Source organism: Ciconia boyciana, chromosome 5, assembly GCF_034638445.1.
Source record: "Ciconia boyciana chromosome 5, ASM3463844v1, whole genome shotgun sequence".
Lineage (NCBI taxonomy): Eukaryota > Metazoa > Chordata > Aves > Ciconiiformes > Ciconiidae > Ciconia > Ciconia boyciana.
In genome coordinates, this window is record NC_132938.1 from 43,367,816 (window position 1) to 43,387,721 (window position 19,906).

At 40.6% G+C, this 19,906-nt stretch overlaps 2 protein-coding genes across 19 annotated transcripts in view; one reads left to right on the top strand and one right to left on the bottom strand.

Annotated features, from left to right (window-relative positions):
* CLCN3 (chloride voltage-gated channel 3) overlaps positions 1-15,126 on the bottom strand; it is an 89,227-nt gene extending 74,101 nt beyond the window's left edge. For 2 of the 3 annotated variants that reach the window (XM_072862538.1, XM_072862534.1), the window contains exon 1: positions 13,878-14,169. The gene's annotated coding sequence lies outside the window, so the exon portion shown is untranslated. Of the gene's footprint in view, positions 1-13,877; positions 14,170-14,980 lie in introns of those variants that run through there. The other variant, XM_072862536.1, reaches the window with a different exon arrangement.
* The window catches only part of NEK1 (NIMA related kinase 1), a 50,526-nt gene continuing 44,096 nt past the window's right edge, over positions 13,477-19,906 (top strand). For 10 of the 16 annotated variants that reach the window (XR_012042675.1, XM_072862518.1, XM_072862528.1 and 7 more), the window contains exons 1-3: positions 14,562-14,899; positions 17,547-17,695; positions 17,772-17,868. Coding sequence is in view for 15 of the 16 variants with exons in the window: in XM_072862518.1 (XP_072718619.1) it covers positions 17,579-17,695; positions 17,772-17,868 (214 nt within the window). In the remaining variant the exon portion in view is untranslated. Of the gene's footprint in view, positions 13,496-14,215; positions 14,351-14,561; positions 14,900-15,208; positions 15,369-16,237; positions 16,262-16,478; positions 16,582-17,546; positions 17,696-17,771; positions 17,869-19,906 lie in introns of those variants that run through there. The other 6 variants (XM_072862521.1, XM_072862524.1, XM_072862520.1 and 3 more) reach the window with 6 other exon arrangements.

Below are 19,906 nucleotides of genomic sequence, written 5' to 3' on the forward strand. Positions count from 1 at the left end.
CGCAAATTCTGTAACCATTCACTGTAACTGCTACAAAACTATATGCACTGTAAACATCCAGCCAGCTGGCAGCAATAAAAACAGATAACAAGACTTCCAATTCAGATCCCTCTCCTCTACCCAGCTGCTGAGCCTTGTGAAGTACAGCAAAACTGCTTGGCCCATATCAAGAGTTACTAGCGGAGGTCAGACAGACAGCTTTCCCATACTGGCAAACGGCTCAGCCTTTTAAGTAAGTTACCTAGAAGAAGGGGTGAAAAACAAAGCAACCAGGTTTGCTGGGTAGCTGCAGATGGAACTCTCAGCACTGTGCAGCTGGGTGATAACACGAGATAAGATTCTGTACAGATAAATATGAATCACGTCATATGGTGAGGGGGCAGCAGAACCAATCCCAACTTGCCTTATAAAGCAATGGGCTCTGACCTGACTACTACCATCGCAAATGTAATAATAAAGCTACAAGAAAGAGTTCAGCATGCACTAACTTTCCCCAAATCAATCTGATACAAGAATTATCAGTTAAGAGAGAGAACTTCATTAAACACTGAATAAATCCACAGCTTGTCCACATCTTAAATACATAGTGCCAAAAGCCCAAAAGGATTCTAGAAAAGCTGAAACAGGTTACAAAAGAGCACAATGACGATGGAGTATAAAATAGCTTTCCTTCTACAGGACAACAAAATGGATCAGGACTCTTCAGTCTGGAAAAGACGTAATGTAGAAGACGACACAACAGATGTCAGTAGAATCACAAGTGGCATGAAGAAAGTGAAGAGCATTCGTTGTTTGTCAGTAGTTCCTACATGCCATAATGAAAGAGGTGAGGTGACAAGCAGAGAAAACAGGGCTGATTCTTCACACAGCATGTAGGGAAGTGGTGGAGTTCTTTGCCACTTTGCAGAAGTATGCAATGGTTCATAAAGCAGCCTGACAAATTCACACAAGAAAAACAAACAAACAAAAAATATCAAAAGCTATTAAAGACAACACCTCTGGTTGAAATGCTGGAGGCTAGGAGAGCATTCTGCAGATGTGCCTATGCTTATTCTGTTCTTATACTCTTCCCTACATATCTGCTATTGGGCAAGACTTTGGCTTTACTCATTCTCATTTACTTAAAAAAATTATTTAGAATATTTCCAATTTAAAACATACTCTCTCTTCAAATAAATTTCTTCCATTCACCTTTATGTGAAGATTCTTCATGATCTTCTACCGTTTTACAGCCACTGAGGAAAGCTTCTTAATGGACAGCCAAAAAAATTTCACACTGCCATATTATGAAGCATATCCTATTTGAAAATACAGTTGCTTATATATGGAAACAATGGAAGCATCTCCATTTTTTCCCCAAACAGATAGGATCACAATTTATAATTTATTCAGAAGCTATGCCTGAAACTGTTCAACAGATATTAACTTTCCACACACAGTAATTTTTGGCATTCCCAATAAAATGGTACCTACAAAGAACGTGCCCAGAAAAAAGATCACAAACAGTCTGACTATTTCATTATTAAGCTCACAGAAAGTCCTGTTAATATCACTCTGCCAGTACCAGTTGGGTACTATCATAAACAGAAACCACACAGCACAGCTGAAATGAGACACTGGGACTTCCTAGAAGTGTTTCCACTCACTGCATTGTTCGTCACCTTCCTCCACCTGCTCCATGCACCAAAAATTATATTCTAGACTCTCATCTGCCAATTGGCCTCCTGTTTGAGTGAAATCCTTGTTACTTTTACAGTAATCTGATTTTTCCTACATTCTGATGAGGTTTGCAAGGAGACAGAAAACTCTGCTGCCTCATCCATAAAAGTAGCACTAGAAGACGAAAAGCACAAGACACAAACCCCTCCCTGTAGCACATTGTAAGTTTTAGTCTATTGTGTTCTCTTCCTGTTGTATATCTGACTTTAATAATTTTTTTCACTTCTGTAGTAATCTTTATTACAAAGGAGAAAACAATTAAGCAAGAGAAAGATCACCGTTCAGTTAGCAATCACAAAGAGTCATTTGTAAATGTATCAAAACAACAAAGAGGTAGTAAATCTAGACCCCCAAAGTACTAATTCTGTACAAAGCACAGGCCTCCAAACTCAAAATTCAAACTGCTCCAAGAAGTCTTGTAGGTCCTTACTGTTAAGTGTGCAGAAGTGAGAGTATCTCTCTCGTAAACCACAGGCAGAAACACAACTAACAAAAGCAATTACTTGAGCTCAGAGGGAATTGATTTTATAGTGTTAACAGACACAAATTAAGGAGGCATGAGTAGTGAATTCTGTTATTAACACTTTGTTGTTATGTTTGATGCATACTGAGGGCATGGCTAAAGCCTGCTTAATCTTTTAATTATTGTACCAAGTTTGGAAGCCACATACAGATTTTTCACCTAATAAAGACATTTTCCTGTAATAGTCTCAGCAGAAATATTTATTACAGTATAAAGGTGGAACACCGTAGATGTCTCTCTTTAAAAAAGAGGAGATAATTTCTTTATATTAAATTCCACAGCTTCAGTTAATCTTACTACAAACCTGCTATTCAGAATAAGAGAAATAACTCTCCCTTTGGATGTCTTTTTAATCACTTTAGAGAAATGTCAGAACAGTAGATTACAGATATTACATCTTCCAATAATTGAGAAAATGCTTTCAGCCTGGTCTACAATGGAAGGGAAAGTTTAATCCATTAGTCAGTAACTGACAAACAAAACCAACAGACTCTCCAGAACCAGACCATGCATACTGCGAAGAATCCCTGCATCATGTCTGCACAAATGTGATTCCACATGCCAACTCCTCTGGCACACACATGCCTACAGTTACATGATAGGCATGACACTATAGTCCTTCTCTTCTTGTTTTGAAACACTACATGCCTACTGCTGCAGAAGTATTGCTTTTGACAGACCTCTCCAACAATCAAGCAAACACCATAACACCAAAGCCATTCATTTTGAGGACCCTAACCAAGATTCTTAAGAACCGTACATTAATTCTCCATGTTCCCAGAGAGTCAGCTACCCCAACTGCTTCATATCTGACACTGTTACAGATACTGCCTTATAGCAGCACGCAGCAATGGCAGGAATGCAGGAAACTAAGGCCATGAGAATGTTAATTGTTCAATAAGGTTCACATAGGACTAAATTTTACTTCTTGAGAGCATGTCAGTCACTAATTTGTCCACCACTACCTGCAATTAATGGGGGGGGAGGACAGCTTAGGTCAACATACAACAAATTTCCTTGTGTGCCTTTAAGAAAAGGGTTTGTTTAACAAACTAGGATACAAAGTTAGGGATATGCTATCTTGACCTGTGTTAAACATTCAAGACAACTTAAAAGTATATGCTCATGTGACCTTAAAATAGTGTTAGCAGGTAAGAGATCTGCCTCGCTTGAGTGAAGGAAATGGCGTGATGTGGACCACAGAGAGTAGACTCCTCCTCAGAAATAGATTGCTGGAAACAGCAATAATAAAGAAAAGGAAGAGCCAGGAAAATGTTTTTTCTATGGCTACAACAGCCAGAAGAGAACCAGTATAATGCCTAATCAACCCAGCGTGATGTAGATTATCCGTTGTGGATACTGGAAGAGTGCATTCATACAAGAGACCCTGCACAAATGCTTATGGAGATGTGAAGAGAGAACTAACCAGCCAACTTGCCATTTTATAATGTCAGATTCATTCCACAGATTCCCTGCCCTATCCAAATGGGCACTGAAAGGCAAGTGGGGAAAGATGGAAGTTACTCAAGAGAAATTACAAACAGGGAAAAAGGTACTGGCTGAATGCTAGCCAAATCCAATATCCTGAAAAAGCAAACAAAAAATCCTACACCAGATTCCCAACAACCACTAGTTATAGTAAATATTTAAGTAATAAACATTTTTTTTTCCAACCTAGATTACTGTAAAAATCCAAGAGACATTACAAAGGATTAATGAGAACATTAGAGATATTATATTTAACTTATTTCTATGAAGCATAATAGTTTTGATCCAAAGTCCAGTCCACATACCTTAGAAAGCAGACTCAAAAATGCTTCAGATTATCTTTGAAAAAAACCAAAAATAGTGAAGTAGTGCACTGTAAGAATTAAAAAAAAAACAAAACCAACACAAAAACCAACTAAGTGATATTCAGGGAGCGCTTGGAACAGGGAAGGAATTTGACTCAACTCACATACCTAAGTCCATGAAAAGACTGTAAAGCAAAAAAGGTGCAACTAACCCGTCACGCTTCCATTACTAAGGTATTTCCAGGATGTCCTGACCCATCAAAGTTATTCTACAAAGCAAGTTAACAGGGAAGCCTCCGACACTAAAAAAAATGAGACAACAAAAAAACCCAAAACCAACACAAACAAAAACAAACATCAACAAAAAACCAAACAAAACCAAAGAACAGGCAGCTAAAGCGGGATGTCTTACCTATTATGCCTGGGGAGAGGGAAGAAAGTAATAAGCATACCGGTATATCAAATTGTGAAAGATCTGATGAAATACAGTGCAGGCAGGAGCTACATTGGTAAAGGAGAACAGCGCAGAAACAGCTACATTACCAGTAGAAAAAGCATATAAGGCTATTGCAGTTTTCTGCACAGTCTAGTACCTCAGGCACTTTTCTGCTCTCAAACGCCAGATGCCTGCTTATCTTTCAAGTTCTACAAATAAAAGGTCAAGCAGACAAGCGAGTCAGCTGAGGGTACCACTTCCAGTGCAGAGAAGTGTCTCTGGAGAAGACAGTAGGACAGTAAGAATTCTGATTTACAGGACATTTGCTGTCAGGCGATCTGAGTAATCTGTAAATCTCTGCTATGTGCTCTGCTGTCCCGTAAAAACACTTCTCTGTATCTCAAAGGGGTGGCAGGAAACAAAGGCATCTTGTTATTTCCCTGGGAGGTGGGTGGAGGGAAAACTTAAAACTACTCTTCCAGATTACAAATCTGCTTTAAACAGTTGAAAGAAAAAAAAAAAAACAAAAAAAACCCAAAACCCAAAACCCACAACAACAAAAAACCCACAATGATTGATCTTGTTAACAGAAGAGCTCTTTCCTAAACTGAGAAGAATATTGATAAACCCCAAAATCAGTGTAATGTTCAATTTTTCAATAACAGCTAAGAGCTAAAAGGCCGTCATCTGTCCCCTAACTCACACATACCTTCCTGCAAACCCTACACGAGGACAGCACCTAGTCAGAAATGCTACGCAGACATAATACAAAAGCAGATGAAATTAAAATTAAGAATACAATCTTTACACATAAGAATGTGTTCTACAGTAGAGGAAATGCAGTGATAGCAATAGAAGAGTCATTTGCTGAAAATTTTTGAAAACATTATAGCATTTTAAAGGTTTTAACTGGTAAGAACCGCCAAAAGTGATTATTTGTTATAAAATAGTCAGGAATTCTATATAAATAATCTTATTAAAAAAAGTATCCAACTACTATACATTTTAAGAACAGGTAAATAATGTGACAGAAACATTCCCCACACGTAAATTAAAATTTTAACATATATCCCATACACGGGGATATATGTCAGAACAACTGCCAACAAGATGGAATCAGTCAAGAACAAGATGGAATCTTTGAATGCTTAATTCCAAGCCTCCCATGTTATGTTAAATTTAAAATAGTGCAGTGTCATCTTTTTTATTTTTTAAATAAGCCTGCCCTTCAGAAAGAAATTTTGAGCTCAGAAATTATAAGACTTTTATAATAGTGTTTTAAAACAAAGGCCATGTTGTGGCCACTCTTTCATCCTCAGTCTCACCAGCATCAAAATTACATTCCCATTTTCATCGCACACCCAGCATATCTAGCCTCCATTTATTCATTTTGCCTGTCACGTGAAGATAGTTAAGCAAGATGAAAACACCACCCATCTTCCAAACTTCAGGTATGGAAAGGGGTGAATGAATTGTGAGGAATTTCTCACTGTAATTTTTAGATCACTAGCAGACTAATTCTTCATAAAAAGCTTCAAAAAATCTGACACTTAAAATGAAATACAGAAAGGAAGATGAGCAAAATAGCAGCTTTCCTGAACTTTCTCAAGTCAGCTTGGACCACAAAAATTCTTAAGGATACTCAAGAATCCAAACTGTTAAAAATTAGGGATTGCATATGCTAACCTTATAAAAATAAAAACACAGAAGATCATTATCTGTAGCATTCAAAAAAACCCACCTGGAACTAACTTAACTGATCTCAGGAACAGGACTGCTCCTATTGCAGTCATTTAGTAAGAAAGGATCTTTGTCAATTTTTAGGTCATATTTAGAAAAATAAAGTCACAAAGGAGCACTGCCAGTTAACTGAAGCTATTTGAGTTTAAAAAAAAAAAAATCTATTTGAGTTTATATAGTACGTTCTCTTGGAATAGAAGATAAAAAGTCAGTTTCCAAAAATATACATAGGTAAAGCTTAGTCTAGTTCCATTCACAGCTACTTCCAAAATAAAATCAATTTTCATGGAGGAAAGAGACACATAAATATTCTTTAAACAAGAAAGCAAGTAAGGACAAGAACAGAAACACACAGACAAAACTACATGAAAAGATAATATTTGTAAAGCACAAAGACAATCTTAGCTTTAAAACTGTAACAAGAAAACAGTTTTCATATCTACTTTCTAGATTCTACGGAATTTTACCACTCTTAGTTATAAAAGCTTAATATAACACAACAACAGGCTGAAAAGTTTTTTCACTTTTATGATACATACCAGTACAGAATATCACCACTATATCTGATCTTCACAAAAGCAGAATCAATAATAAATACTCATTTTTATAGCACTTTTTATCTTCTCAGCTTTTAAAAAAAAAACAACCAACCAAACACACACAAACCTAAAAACTGCCAGCCTAATTACAGGATGAATACTGAACTCATGCTTCTAGTCATATGATTCCAAAAATTAAGGGCATTGACTTTAATTTGTATAAAGTCTTCAAAACTACTTCATCTCCACTCTCTAAAATGTTTTAACCACTAAGGCTATGGCTATGCCTAGTTGTGACAGCTGAAGACTTATACCACCTGGCACAAAGATATTAGCCTACTTGATGGAAGGGATTGCTTCTTTCACATTCACCAAGTTACTAACGTGAATACTTTTTAATTGCTTTCAACCAAAACTGGCTGGATTAGCTGAAAACTCAGATTTAAACTTACTAAACTAATCTCATTTATTGATACATTAGAAAAAACTCTGCTACGAGAGTTGAAGAGTAGTCTACCACACAGGCACAGTAATAAACAGCTACATGAGTGGTAAGGTCTTTAAGGGGTTTTTAGTTAATTTAAAAAGAAAAAAAAAAAACAAGCTAAGAACATAATCCCTTAGCATGAACCTGAACTAAATATAAAAGCAAACATAACTCAAAAGCTTAAGCTTCACAGGCAAGTACTGATCCTTAGCCAAGTCATCGTAAACAACTGTGTCCATGGCTGCCACTTTGGAGCAAGCCTAAAGTACACATAAGATATAGCATTAGTTTCTAAACTAATGGGTCAGTGCGTATAGCTGCAAATATTCTGTCCAGGAAAGAAAAGATGGAGAGTCCCCTTAGCAAAAAAATCTCTGGTGCTCCTTCTGTGATCATGTTCAGATGAGAAAAACACTGAAATTCATTAAGACAGCTGAGAGGTAAAACCCTTACTCCTCTTTTGAAGGGCAGGAACTACGACTGTAGGTTCCACTGTAGACAATGTAACTTTTGTCTGTTGAGTCTTTGGCCATGACACTCATCTTCTGGTTGATGAAAAGACACAGCAGCAGTGTGCAACCTTCTCTTTACAGTTTTCAAAGGATTTCACTCTGTTTTAATGTGGACTTGCGTTGCAGTCATCTGAGGGCTACACAAACAATGGAGCAGAGCTTCCACCCACTACCAGAATGACCAGACATCTTGTTATTCATATTACTTTTATCTTTTCAGAGAAATGCACTGAGTAGTCCTTAGTTATGTGCACTGATTCATAAGTTCAGAGTCACACCTGAGTTGGGTAGCTTTCAGATAATTTCGTTTAAGTTCAATACATTTGCATCTGAATGATCTGAAAGTACTCAAGGAATGAAAAAGAAACTCTAACATAAAGGAAATAAGAGAGCATCACAGAAAAGAGGTTCTGCAAGCCAAGGCAAAGAGCATATGAGAGCACAGACTCCGGCAGAAACAGAAGCACATGGAAAGTATTCATTCTTGATAGGCAAAATTGTAATTCAGGATTGTCAAACTGGAATCTGAAAAAGCACCACTATCCCCAGTTTAACTCTAAGCATCTTCTCAATAACAGCAGCTACCACAGATTTTACCACAGTTCTTGTACTGAATTCCAACTTCTTTATAAATGCACTAAAGCTGCTGAGATCAAGAAAAAAAAAAACCTGCAGAGCTCTCCAGAGTACAGCACTGGCATACGACCACTGCTTATGAGATCTTGTGGGGAACCCCGGTGGTTCCTGTTTATTTACACTCCCTACTACTGGTTTTCAAATGTCAAAGAAGTGAAGAGAACACCAGCTAATGAGGAACCCATTTGCTGTACTCTGGTTAGAAATGACAAGTCTGTGGTCACCAAAAAATAAAAAAGGCTGGGGGCTCTTCTTGGGATCTGTAACAGATAATTTGACAGATGCGCTATGTAGAGCTATTCAAACTTCAAGGCTAGGAGCCCTGACAGTAGGCTTGCTCTTTTTCTTGCTTTGGATCCTCTCAAGCAGTAGTGTTAAGGCAGCAAGGTGAGGAAGGACCAAAGTGATCCGCAATCAACACCTGGATCTGGCTCATAGATGACCTTCTTGGCTGTACTAGACAGAAGCCATTAGAAGAAGTAAACAAAATCTGTTAAGAGAGACCTGTGAACTTCTGATGTTAATAAATAAGATTGTTAACGGATTGTTTCTGTTTTTTAATAAAAACATATACACTAGCCAAAGGAGATTTAAAAAAAACCCAAAAGGCAGTGAAGCCCTAAATGCACAAACACCACCAAAAGTGAAGTATTCACTACATCAAGTGTGTTAGCAGTTCTGAATGCACAGCAAGTTCCCCTCACTTAAATATTCTTCTCTCCAGCTGTAAAACTTAGTTGGCTGGTTGGCAAGTACAACTTCTAAAATTACGTGTACTTTGTCAAGGTCTACAAACGGTAGACAAGTTTCTGGCAGGAGAGTCTGGAGGGCAATTATTACTGTTAAATAGTGGTATCAAGCTGAAAGTAAGAATCAAGGTGGATATTTTATGAGGAAAAAAAGAAAGTGGCTTTGTGGGAGATTTTTAATTTTGAAAATTACAGAAAAGAGATTCAGTAATACTCTACTAAAAGGTGAGACAGTTCACTGGGTTCATAGATCAAATTTACTAAAAATAATCCATCCTCTACCTATCCGAAGAACCAAAAGGTTTTTTAAAATTTGTAGAGAGGAATAAACATTCAGATTTTTCTAACTGTGGTAATAACTTTAATACTCAGTGCACAGGTTGTTAGGTCTCCTCAAGTGTTCTGCAGTCTTATAAGCTTTGTTGCTAAGTTAAAAGAATATTCATGTCTCAGCACAAAACAGAAGAAAACTAGTAAGTCTGTGAGACTGACAATTTTAAGTATTTACTCATTCTTGTAGTGTTCCATATAAGAATAAAAGCTTTCTGCAAGACAAGCAGCAAAAAGTCAAATAATAATTTAAAAAATCTGCAGTTTTCTTTCCTAGAGATAGCCCCCTTGGAAATTTGTAGATTCACTGTTCAGAATCAGAAAATGAGCATGTTTGGAAGCATATGGAGAACTGCATTTTTTTTTCCCCAACACATACACAAGAGAAATCAATAACAGAAATCTCAGGGGAAAAGCTGCAGTAGATCAAGAACTGCAGATAACACCTCAAAAACCAACAAATCTGGCAGAGAACACTAATTTGGAGATAACAGTGGAAGGAACTCAAACACAAACTTATCTTTCAGGAAAACAAGTACTTGAATTTTAACTGGCAGGATGTCAAAATAGGAAATGTTTCTTCATTATACTGTATTGCAGTATGAACATGCAAAATGTACATTTGAGCAATTCCTCTTTCATGATCTTTTTAGAGAAATTTATAAAAATATACCGAAAAAAAAAAAAAGTAACAGCAAAGGTCATTTTTATCAAAGGGTCTGTGCTTTAGGACTGAACTTAATTCACTTTTTCATTTACTGTTCCTCCTTAGCCTCCCAAAGTAAGCACAGAGCCTACTCCTGTAACTAGAAAGCCTAAGCAAAATGCTTAACAAACAAAAAAGCTGAATGTCTAGAAAGTTCAAGGGGAAATAACTGATTAGACTCTCTGCAAGTCATTAAAAATAACCACTGGTACCCACTACGAAGTTATAAATTCTCTTCTTTCCATCCACTTCCAGGAGTACATATTCAAGATTACTACATAATACAAGCAAATAAGCATACTCCAGATGTAAACAGACTTACAACCATTTTAACAGCTTTGTCTAGAATCCTTTCTACTATGCATGAAGCCCAGGAACTACTTCGTCAACTCTCTTCTCTCTGATAATGACAGGTATTATCAGCTCATTAAATGTAACCACCATCTCAACGTTTTATGTTGATTTTTCAGTTTCTATCTTTTTAAAGCAGAGCACATGTCCCAGCAAACATTATTTTTACGGTCTGTTTACAACCCCCTTATCAGAATCAATTTAAATTAGCATTGTTTTGTATAAACATTATTCTCTCAGATGATTGTATAAAGGCTTCCAAAATTAAAAAACAAGGTTCAAGCTAAACAGCTGTAAAAATGCATAATTGTCAACTTTCTGATATTCCAAGCATCTTCAGTTTCCAAAGCCTGGCATATAAACAAGCACAAAGTACTATGTTGCAGAGCCTAGAGCTGCATACATCACTCATGAGCACAGGTAAAAAGATGGCCTGACACCTGAACAGCTTTAGGAAGTCAGCCAACACAGAACCTGCACTTTCAGGTTATGACATAAGGGAAAGACTGACACAGGGAGCACAGAATTGGGAACTTGGCCCTCAGAGCATGCAGGCATAAAGTTGAAATCTTAGTTTGGGGAAAATGAGCGGGGATGGTGTATAAGGAGTTTCATGCGCATGATCACTGCTACTGCTGACTGCCTTCAGAGATTACTGGGTTACTGCTGCTGCCAAGGAGGTGCCAAAGCAAGAAGTTTAGGAACATGCGACCTAGAGTCTGAGACTTAGGAAGTGAACTCTTCAAACAACTCTGAACTGGCACTGTGCCGTTTCTGGCACAAATCTCTTCAACAGTAGAGCTTCTATTCCATTTTTTTATTATGACCAAGTTAAAAATATCCCTACTGCCAAATTATTATAAGACTTTACCCTGAAAACTTGATCTGCATAGTAACACCTATCGCCATGCAGATTAAGCCACTTAAATAAGGGGAGGGAAAAAGATTCTGAATGTTCCTAGAATGCCTTTTGGCAATGGTTGTGAACTTGGAACAGTTGTCCCAGCTTTAGTGCTTACATTCAAAGAATGCAACTCTGCTGTTCAAATACCAAGGTAAAACACACACACAGAGCCCCCAAAGCCCCAGAGCAAAGTGGGGGGGTGGGGAGCGCCAAAGTGTATATTCATTGAACAGGAGAAGATATATTATGCAGCTAGACCCAGCTGTTCATAGAATAAAGAGCGTGCAGTGGATTCTTACTTGCAAGTTACTGAAACATCAGTTTGTGACAAACATTAGGCGTGGAAGAGAGTGCAAGAGGAAGTACAAACATAGTCACGGGAGAAAAATGCAGGCAACTCATAAAATAAAGTGGCTTAGAGCAATGCAGTCATGAAGAGCAACGACCAACAGCTTCAAGTGTCTTTCCCGGTTGAGGATTTGGATAGGCTTGTTCTTATTACAAGTCAAAATTAAGCACGAGAGAGAGAAGAGAGATACCCCAGGATTACTTTGACTTGCAAGTATGCACCGTAGGGAGAACAGTGGTATTGTAAACCACTCACAGATAGGATGCTGTAAAGATTTGGGCAAAGACGGCCTTGGGAATCACAGAACACAGAAAATGTATTTCTAGAAATATCGCAATACACATTATGCATGACATCTACTATTGTCAGGCAAATAATTTTTAGGACTGACATACAAATACTAAACAGAAGCAAACAAGAAACAAGCTCCATTTTTCTGGGCCCTATAAGCCTTTTATTTTCACAGGTGTTGCAGACAGATGCAAAGTCATTTTGTTTCAGGCTGTGACTTTCAAGCTAGCTGCAGTTTTCCCACAGCAGAATTGCTTCCCATTTTGACAACTCAGAGTACTGAGCAGCAAGTTTACATCTGTTTGCCAACCAAAGAGACAAGACATCAAATTTAAAGCAGTTAGCCAGTGTAAGATTTTTATCTTAGAAAAAATGATAGTGACAGTTGGTGAGTTCTCTAGGGGCTTATTTTACTTCACAAAGGTACGTTTCCTATAATGCATGAATGTTTTTTTTTTTAATTTTACATTAGAGCATATTGAGGTTTCCTTAAATAGAGAAACAGTATTGATAACTATCTGCTTTCAAATCTGTCATGCGAACATGTCCTTCATTCAAATAGCTGGTTTTGCAAAGAAGCATCTATGTTGCCAAGGGATACAGAACATAAAATCCTTCACAGGTCCACCAAGAAAGGCATCTGAAAGCAAAAAGTACCAAAACAACTCACACTTAAATAATCATGAACTTAATCTCTTTCACAAATTCTGCACCATAAACTTCAGAGGTCCAACAACCTCAAAAAGGAGGTGCAAGTCCTAAAACCCAAAGGATGACCATTTTGGGACATCTTTCCAAAAATATTTTAAAGTGTCTATTCTAACACAATTTAGCAGCAGAAACATTTTTAATTTGCTTTTAAGGCCTTGTTTTACCTAGTTCAGTACTTTAAAGTGTGACACAGCAAGTTTACTATTCAACACTGAACATATTTCACTATCAGCACACAATTTTCCACTACCACACTTGCCACTGCTCAATTTAGGTGAGAATTGATACATTTTACTGTTTTACTGTCAGCTCCACGTTTTTTGGATAGGGAAGGGAAGGACTTTGGATAAGCAGGGAAGGTAACACGAAAGAATGCAGTCAGTCGTCGGTTTTAACCTCGCTGACCTGCACCCTCCTCATTTAATTAAGAGGCTTCAAGAAGAGCCCATTATCTCCCTCTCTTGTGTAACAGCAGCCAAACCCGCGAGCCAACATAAAGTGAGCAGCTCAAGCAGAATTAATACTTCTAACACCGTTTACGTGGGGAGGAGACGCTGCATCTTCCAAGTTGCAGAGCCCCTCAGTTTTCTCTATGCCAACGAGAGCTGCCACACAAGAACACCGAAATCAGGTGACGAGGTTACACGCTGTGTAAAGAGGCAGGGCGCTCGGGCGCTCCCCCTCACGCCGGCCTTTCCCGTTTCGGGGGAGGAGGAGAGGTAAGTTGAGGGGTCCATGAAGAACCACCATTTCTGCCCCTTCCCTCCTGCCGGCCCCAGGATGAAGCGCTCTCGCTGACGAGGGCGCAGCAGCCGCTCCGCGGGCGGGCCGTGCGGCGGGGGCTGCCTTCTCCTCTCCTCTCCTCTCCTCTCCTCTCCTCTCCTCTCCTCTCCTCTCCTCCCCCCACTCCGCCGCGGTCGGGCCGGAGACGCCACCTCGGCCTCGCTCATTACGACGCCAGCGGACAGGACCGAGCGGCCCGCCCGCGGCCCCTCCTGTCACGTCGCAGGCGCCGCGGCGACTGTCCCGTGCCGTGGCCCTCCGCCGAGGGGAGGGGAAGGGAGGGGAGCCAAGGGGAGCTGAGCCGAGCCCCGCCCCTACCTGTCCGGGTGGCGCCGCCTGCTGCTCCCCGGGGAGGCGCTGGCTCATCCTCCTGCGGCGGCGGGGCGGGGTCGCGGAGACGCCGCGGACACCGGCTCGGCCCCCGGCCCAACGGTGGCTCCGCCAGCCAGCCCCGCCCCCTCGGCCTGGGGGCGGGGCTTCCTGCCACGCACGCGCGCCGCCGCTCGGCGCCTGCCGGGCCGCCGGAGTCAGCGTCACCGCCGCTACTTCCGGTTCCCCTTCCCGCCCGCACAGAGGGGCGCGGCGGCACCGCCGGCCCTGAGCACGCTCGGGTATCCGGGATCCTTTAGCGCCGGAGGCGCGTCGTGAGGCGGCCCCTTCCGTGAGGGCGGGTTACGGGCCCAGGTTACCGCTGGCCGCTGCGCAGAGCGGGCGGTACCGTGGGAGCAGGAATTACCCCGTTACGGAGCGTTTCCTCCGTGCTTCAGAACGGGGGGAGAGCGGTTTCCCAGGTAAAAGAGGTGGCTCGGCACATCGCAGCATCGTTTGGCTTCTGGCTGAACCAAGACGCGTCTAAATTTCGCGGGCAGTGCGCGCTCTGACGGAAGGGTCCGAAGGGCTTAGAAATTTTGCTTCTCTGCAGATGAAGTGCAGATCTCGGCCTGAGCACGTAGCTCCTGCGTACTGTCAACGTGAGGTAGGCGCGGGGCATTCCAGTGCCTGCCGAGACACTCAGACCAGTAAAGAGTTTACTTAACACACGTCGACAGAATAGAGGTTCCAGCAAAATATTGTGGCAGGTTAGGTGGGGTTTTTTTCAAGGAAAAATGATAAAATATCCGCAGGTTCGTTTATACCAAAGACTAACAGGACTGAGCAGTGCTTTGTAGTGCGCGTACAGGAATGATGGATCACGACGGTTAGAGTAAGGCTGAAAAAGAGCATTGTGAATCACGAGCCTTTACTCGTATTTGCTATCAACGTGCACTTTTGACTGGGGCGTAGAGGAACCACAGACGCCACCTCGAAGCCAGCTGCCGTGGGCAGCCCGACCCTCCCGAGTAAGTTTCGGGCACAGCCCCGCTGGGACACGCTTCCCCCTACAAATCCCGCCCAGGGGAAGTCCCTGGGAAGACACCTACCGCCGGTGCCAAGCTGCGCGGGCTTGGGGGTCACGGTTGGCTCGTGAAAGACGTACAGCTGTTGCACTTTTGTTCCTTAAGCGCAAAGAACCATCGCCGCCCTCCGCTGCGGCGGGAAGCCCGTCTCCCCGCCCCGCCGCGGCTGCGGGCAGGCGCCGGCGGAGCCCCGCCCCCGGCCGTCACGTGACTCCTGACCGTGCGTTACCAGGGTGAAGCACCGCTAACGCGGGAAGGGCGATCCGGCGAACTTGCTGCCCCGCCTTGACACACGTCGCCCAATGGGAGCTGAGCCGCTGGGCGGGCCCGCCAATAGCGGCTGAGGGGGCGGGCTTGCGGCGGGCGTGAGGCTCGGTTGAGCGGCCGTGGCAGCGGCGGGCGAAGCGGGGAGGTATGCTGGGGTGGGGACGGGGCGCCGCTTCTGCGCGGCCGGCGGCAGCAGCCTCCGCCGTTGGTGGGGCCAAGTTCGCGGCAGGTTGTCTCTCTCAGTCGCTCCAGAGCGGGGGAGGGGGGTCTCCGGTTGCGTCTCTCTCCCTGGCGCCGGTCATGCCCTAGCTGTGCGGGGGCGGCGGCCTGGTGGGGCCCGGTTGAGGAGCGTGGCCCGCCCTGGCGCCTGGCCTGGGGACCTCCCCGTGTTGCTGTGCTGAGGCCGGAGGGCACTGCGCGGTGCCGCTTTCCCTCCGCCTGGTCGTGGCCTGGCCGTGCGGTTCGGGTTTGTCGCCTCACCTTCTCCGCGCCCAGCGGTCGGTCGGTCTGTCTCAGGGTGTGACTTGTGCCCCGGCGCACAAGTCGCTTTGGTGCATGTCCGTGATGGATAAAATGACTTATTGCCCAGGGCTTGGAAAGCCAACGCCCTGTTAACGCTGAGGTCCTTTTTCAAGACAAGTATTTCCCATGCCACGGGTGGAAATAAGCCATCTAACTTGTACAAAATTATATCCCCTCTTTGAACCGTACCATCTCACCCACAGGCTGCTTATTGTTTATATTTGCACAGAACAGCATGCGGTAGGAGCCCTAAGGTATGCCTAATGCAGCTGTTTTAGCTGTAGTTCAGTATAGCTTGTTTCATAAGCAAATCAGGGGTAGGAAGAGAACTTAGTAAAGCCATGTGAAGTTAAAATTGTGTCCCACCTGCTATGTTTTACCACTGCCCAAAAGAGAATATTGATGTTAATACTGAGTCTTTCTTTTTTTAGAAATGCAACTTCACACTAAACTATCTTTCTGTGAAACCCCACCAAGACATTGCAGGCCTGTCATTCTCACTTTCTTTCTTTCCTGGTAATTATGCTTAGTCCTGGTTGTTTCCCCATCTCCTATTTTGCAGAAAAGATTACTTCAGTTCTCTTGTGTTTTGTCTTGCTGTACTAATCAAGGTTATTAATTTTAGTCTTCTTCCATGATAAGGGCCCTTCATCTTCCTGAGACTCTTCAGCAGCATCTGTGTCTGGTGCATGGTAATTCTGTGACAAAAAAATGATCCCAAATGAGGGAGAAGAGCCTCACCTGAGATGTGTGTGAAGTATGGATCTAAGCTAATAGGTTCTCCTGTTGGAAGGAAGCTGGATACAGCAAAGCACAAGTGCTGTTAGTGCTCTCAAGTGAGGCTGGGGTGCAGAAAAGCTTAGGAACCTTTTGTCTTTTTCAGCTTATGGAAACTTCCTCAGGGTATAGAATTTATTTCGACTGTGGAAAAGATGACCTTTTAGTCCACCATGAATTTGTTTTGATATTTATCACTTTGGTCTTTATCTTGCCAATTCTCTTTGCTGTTCTGACACTTCCCTATGTTGCCATACCTTCCATGTGCAGCTTGCTAGTGTCTTATTTTTACCAAAGTGTTTTTTAATATAGAACCTTAAACATCATCAACATTCAACTGACTAATCTATTTAATCTCAAAAGGTAATTTAAGTGGTTAGGTAGTACATTAAAAATACTGATTTGCACCATTTTGTAATGTATTTATTTTCTGTGCCACATGGAAAAATAAATTATCTAAATTTTCAGTCAGAATTAAGGTCACACCTTTCTATATTGAATAATGATTCTAAACTTGATGGGGATCTCTTGAGTTCAGTCTGGTTTTGGCTTCATTATAGTGACTAACTTCCAAAATACTGGATTTAGTGCTTCTTAAGAAACGACATGTAGGAATTTTTTTCCCCATACTATCGTAGTTCTTCCAAGGAAAGTTGAATGAAACGTTGTTAACCAGGTGCTGTAGCTCTATATGATGTTTGCATGCTAGCTGAATCAGAAGTTATGGCACTGACTACTTGCTTTATTTAAAGATAAAACACATCCTTTTTTTATACTGTTTGTCAAGATGAAAGATTAAACCAGTTTTATCGATGCAGCCCTTTTTCTACACCAAGTGAGCCAACTGTACCAAAATAGAGTTGAGACTAAGAGTAGGTGATTTACAGAAAAGCTACAAATCATGGGATGCAACTGAGAAGAAAAATGGATTGACATTTTGAGTAAAAAAAAAAAAGTACCATGACCTGGCAGCCTAGGTGACTAAGTATGGCTAACTAAATCTGTTTTATCTTTTTTTGCCCAGTACTTGAGTAAGGATGCCTTAAGAAGATAACTATGGATAAATATATTAAAGTGCGAAAGATTGGAGAAGGATCCTTTGGGAAAGCAATTCTTGTCAAAGCTAAAGAAAATGGCCAACAGTATGTTATTAAGGAAATAAACATCTCTAAGGTGAGTGATTATTATTAATTACTGATCCATTATTTTTGTATTCCTGTTCTCAAAAATCATTATTTTCCTTCTGAAGATGTCAAATAAGGAGAGAGAAGAATCACGGAGAGAAGTTGCTGTGTTGGCTAACATGAAACATCCGAATATTGTCCTGTATAGGGAGTCATTTGAAGGTAAGATTAATTAATACAATAGAACCTGGAGTAATGATAGTAAGTGACTGCGCACTATTTATTGCACATAGTTTAAAAGTCAATGTGTTTTCTCTCTTCAGTCAGTCTTTTTCATACTTCTATTACTTGCTTCAGTTCTTTTTGGTTGTATTTTTTTCACAATTCCCCTGCACATTTAAAAGTAATAGTAATTTTAAAAAAGTGCAACAATTAAACAGAAATATTCATGTCTCTTCCTTACATGCATCAATTTTTGTTGATGCTTAAATGAAAGGGTTATGTTCTGTTGTTTCTCCAGAGTGTAATTCTCCTTGAATACTTGTGTATACCCTAACAACTTAAATGCTTGGCTATGTTAAATACTAGTATGGTCTAAATTGGAGTATTGATAACCTAACAAGAGCAATTTTATCTCGAAGTCTATTGTCTTAAAATGCAGTCTTCAGTAATTGCAATCATATCATTGCTTTCAGAGCTGGAAAAATAGATGGAACAGTTTGCTTCATCAAGCTATGAAGGAAGGAGGAATATAATTCCACATTGTTTTCACAGTGAATGTCTTGGGAAATGAGCAGAACAGATAAAAGATTCCAAGAGCCTATCATATAGGTTAAAATAAAAACGAAATATTTTTTGAGATACTGTTTAGGAATACTGCTCTTTTCCCCTTTCCTTCCTTTCTGCTGACTTTCATGTCTTTTGGGGGCTTTTATTTTTTTCTATTAAATTAGAATTTTGTGCCATAGTCGTATTGCACAGCCATAGTCTTCTGATCTATAAATCCATGCTTCTGTCTTCTCTGTAATAGATGCTTGTTCGTTAAGAATGCTTTTTTCCTTTTTTCTTCTTACAAGGTAGATCCTGTAATCTGTAGTTCACAAGACTTCATGTTGCATCTTTATTGCTAAAGCACATTGACTTTGACTTTGAACATACTTATTTGGTTTATAAAAGAGAATTATTTCAGCAACAGGTCTGCAAGAAATCCAGACTTCTAGGATTGTCGTTTAAAATAATACCAATTATAAGGCTTAACCAAGATACAGCTGTAAGCACAACAGAAAATTCTGTGTTTGGTGTTTTGAAAGACAAAACATTCTGTGGAGTGAAATTTAAGCAACTTAGATGATTTAATTAATTTTGACTCTATTTAGGGTTTTAAGTGCTATGACTAACTCTTTCATAAAATAAGAGTTTTTCTTTTGAGCAACACGTGATTGATTTTATGCATTTATTCAGCTCTTCTCAAAATCCTACCTAATATGCAAGTAGTGTAGTTTTAGTGGTTTTGGTAACTTGCAATTTGCTTCTGTCTAATCTCTTTTTTTTTTTTTTTTTTCATCAGTAACTGGACAAGATTACATTGGGGAACAAAACTGTAACTTTGTATGAAATGTATTGTATATGTTCATACCTCCTGGTGGAAACTTGCATAGGATTTTTTGAAGTCTCCCCAGATATCATTTAAAAATGAGAAAATAATTGTTTCCATCTGTCTTTGTCTGCTGGAAGTTTTATTACAGTTCTTCAGTCTCTGAAATGAACTGTATGTCTGGTATGAGAGCTGATGATTGTCACGTTCTGGCACTTAGTGTGAGTAATAGCTTGTCCAGGTAAAACTCCAAGAAAGAATTGGGCAAATAGATGCAACTACCTGAATTAGAACTTAAGATGTCTGTTTTTACGGTGGGGGATCTGTAGGATGTTTGAAAGCAGGTTGGAGAATGTGAATGCAATATAAAACTAAAGTGACACCTTTAATTCCATAGTGGTTTTGAACCCCATTTTGAGGCATTGGTTCAGCAGGTGTAATTTTTTTTCTTTCCATATCAAAATAGTCCAATGTTACCAGAAATGGGAAACTTACATTGAGAAACTCAAAATAATAAAAGCATTTTTGCTTGAAGTTTGAAAAAAGGACTAATAAATGATATCTGAAGCTGCATGTGAAAAGGTTAATTTTTTTGTTGCTTTTTCTGGCGCTGCAGTGAAGATATTTGGAAAGTTATGTTGAAGATGGGTCTTTATTTTTTTTGTC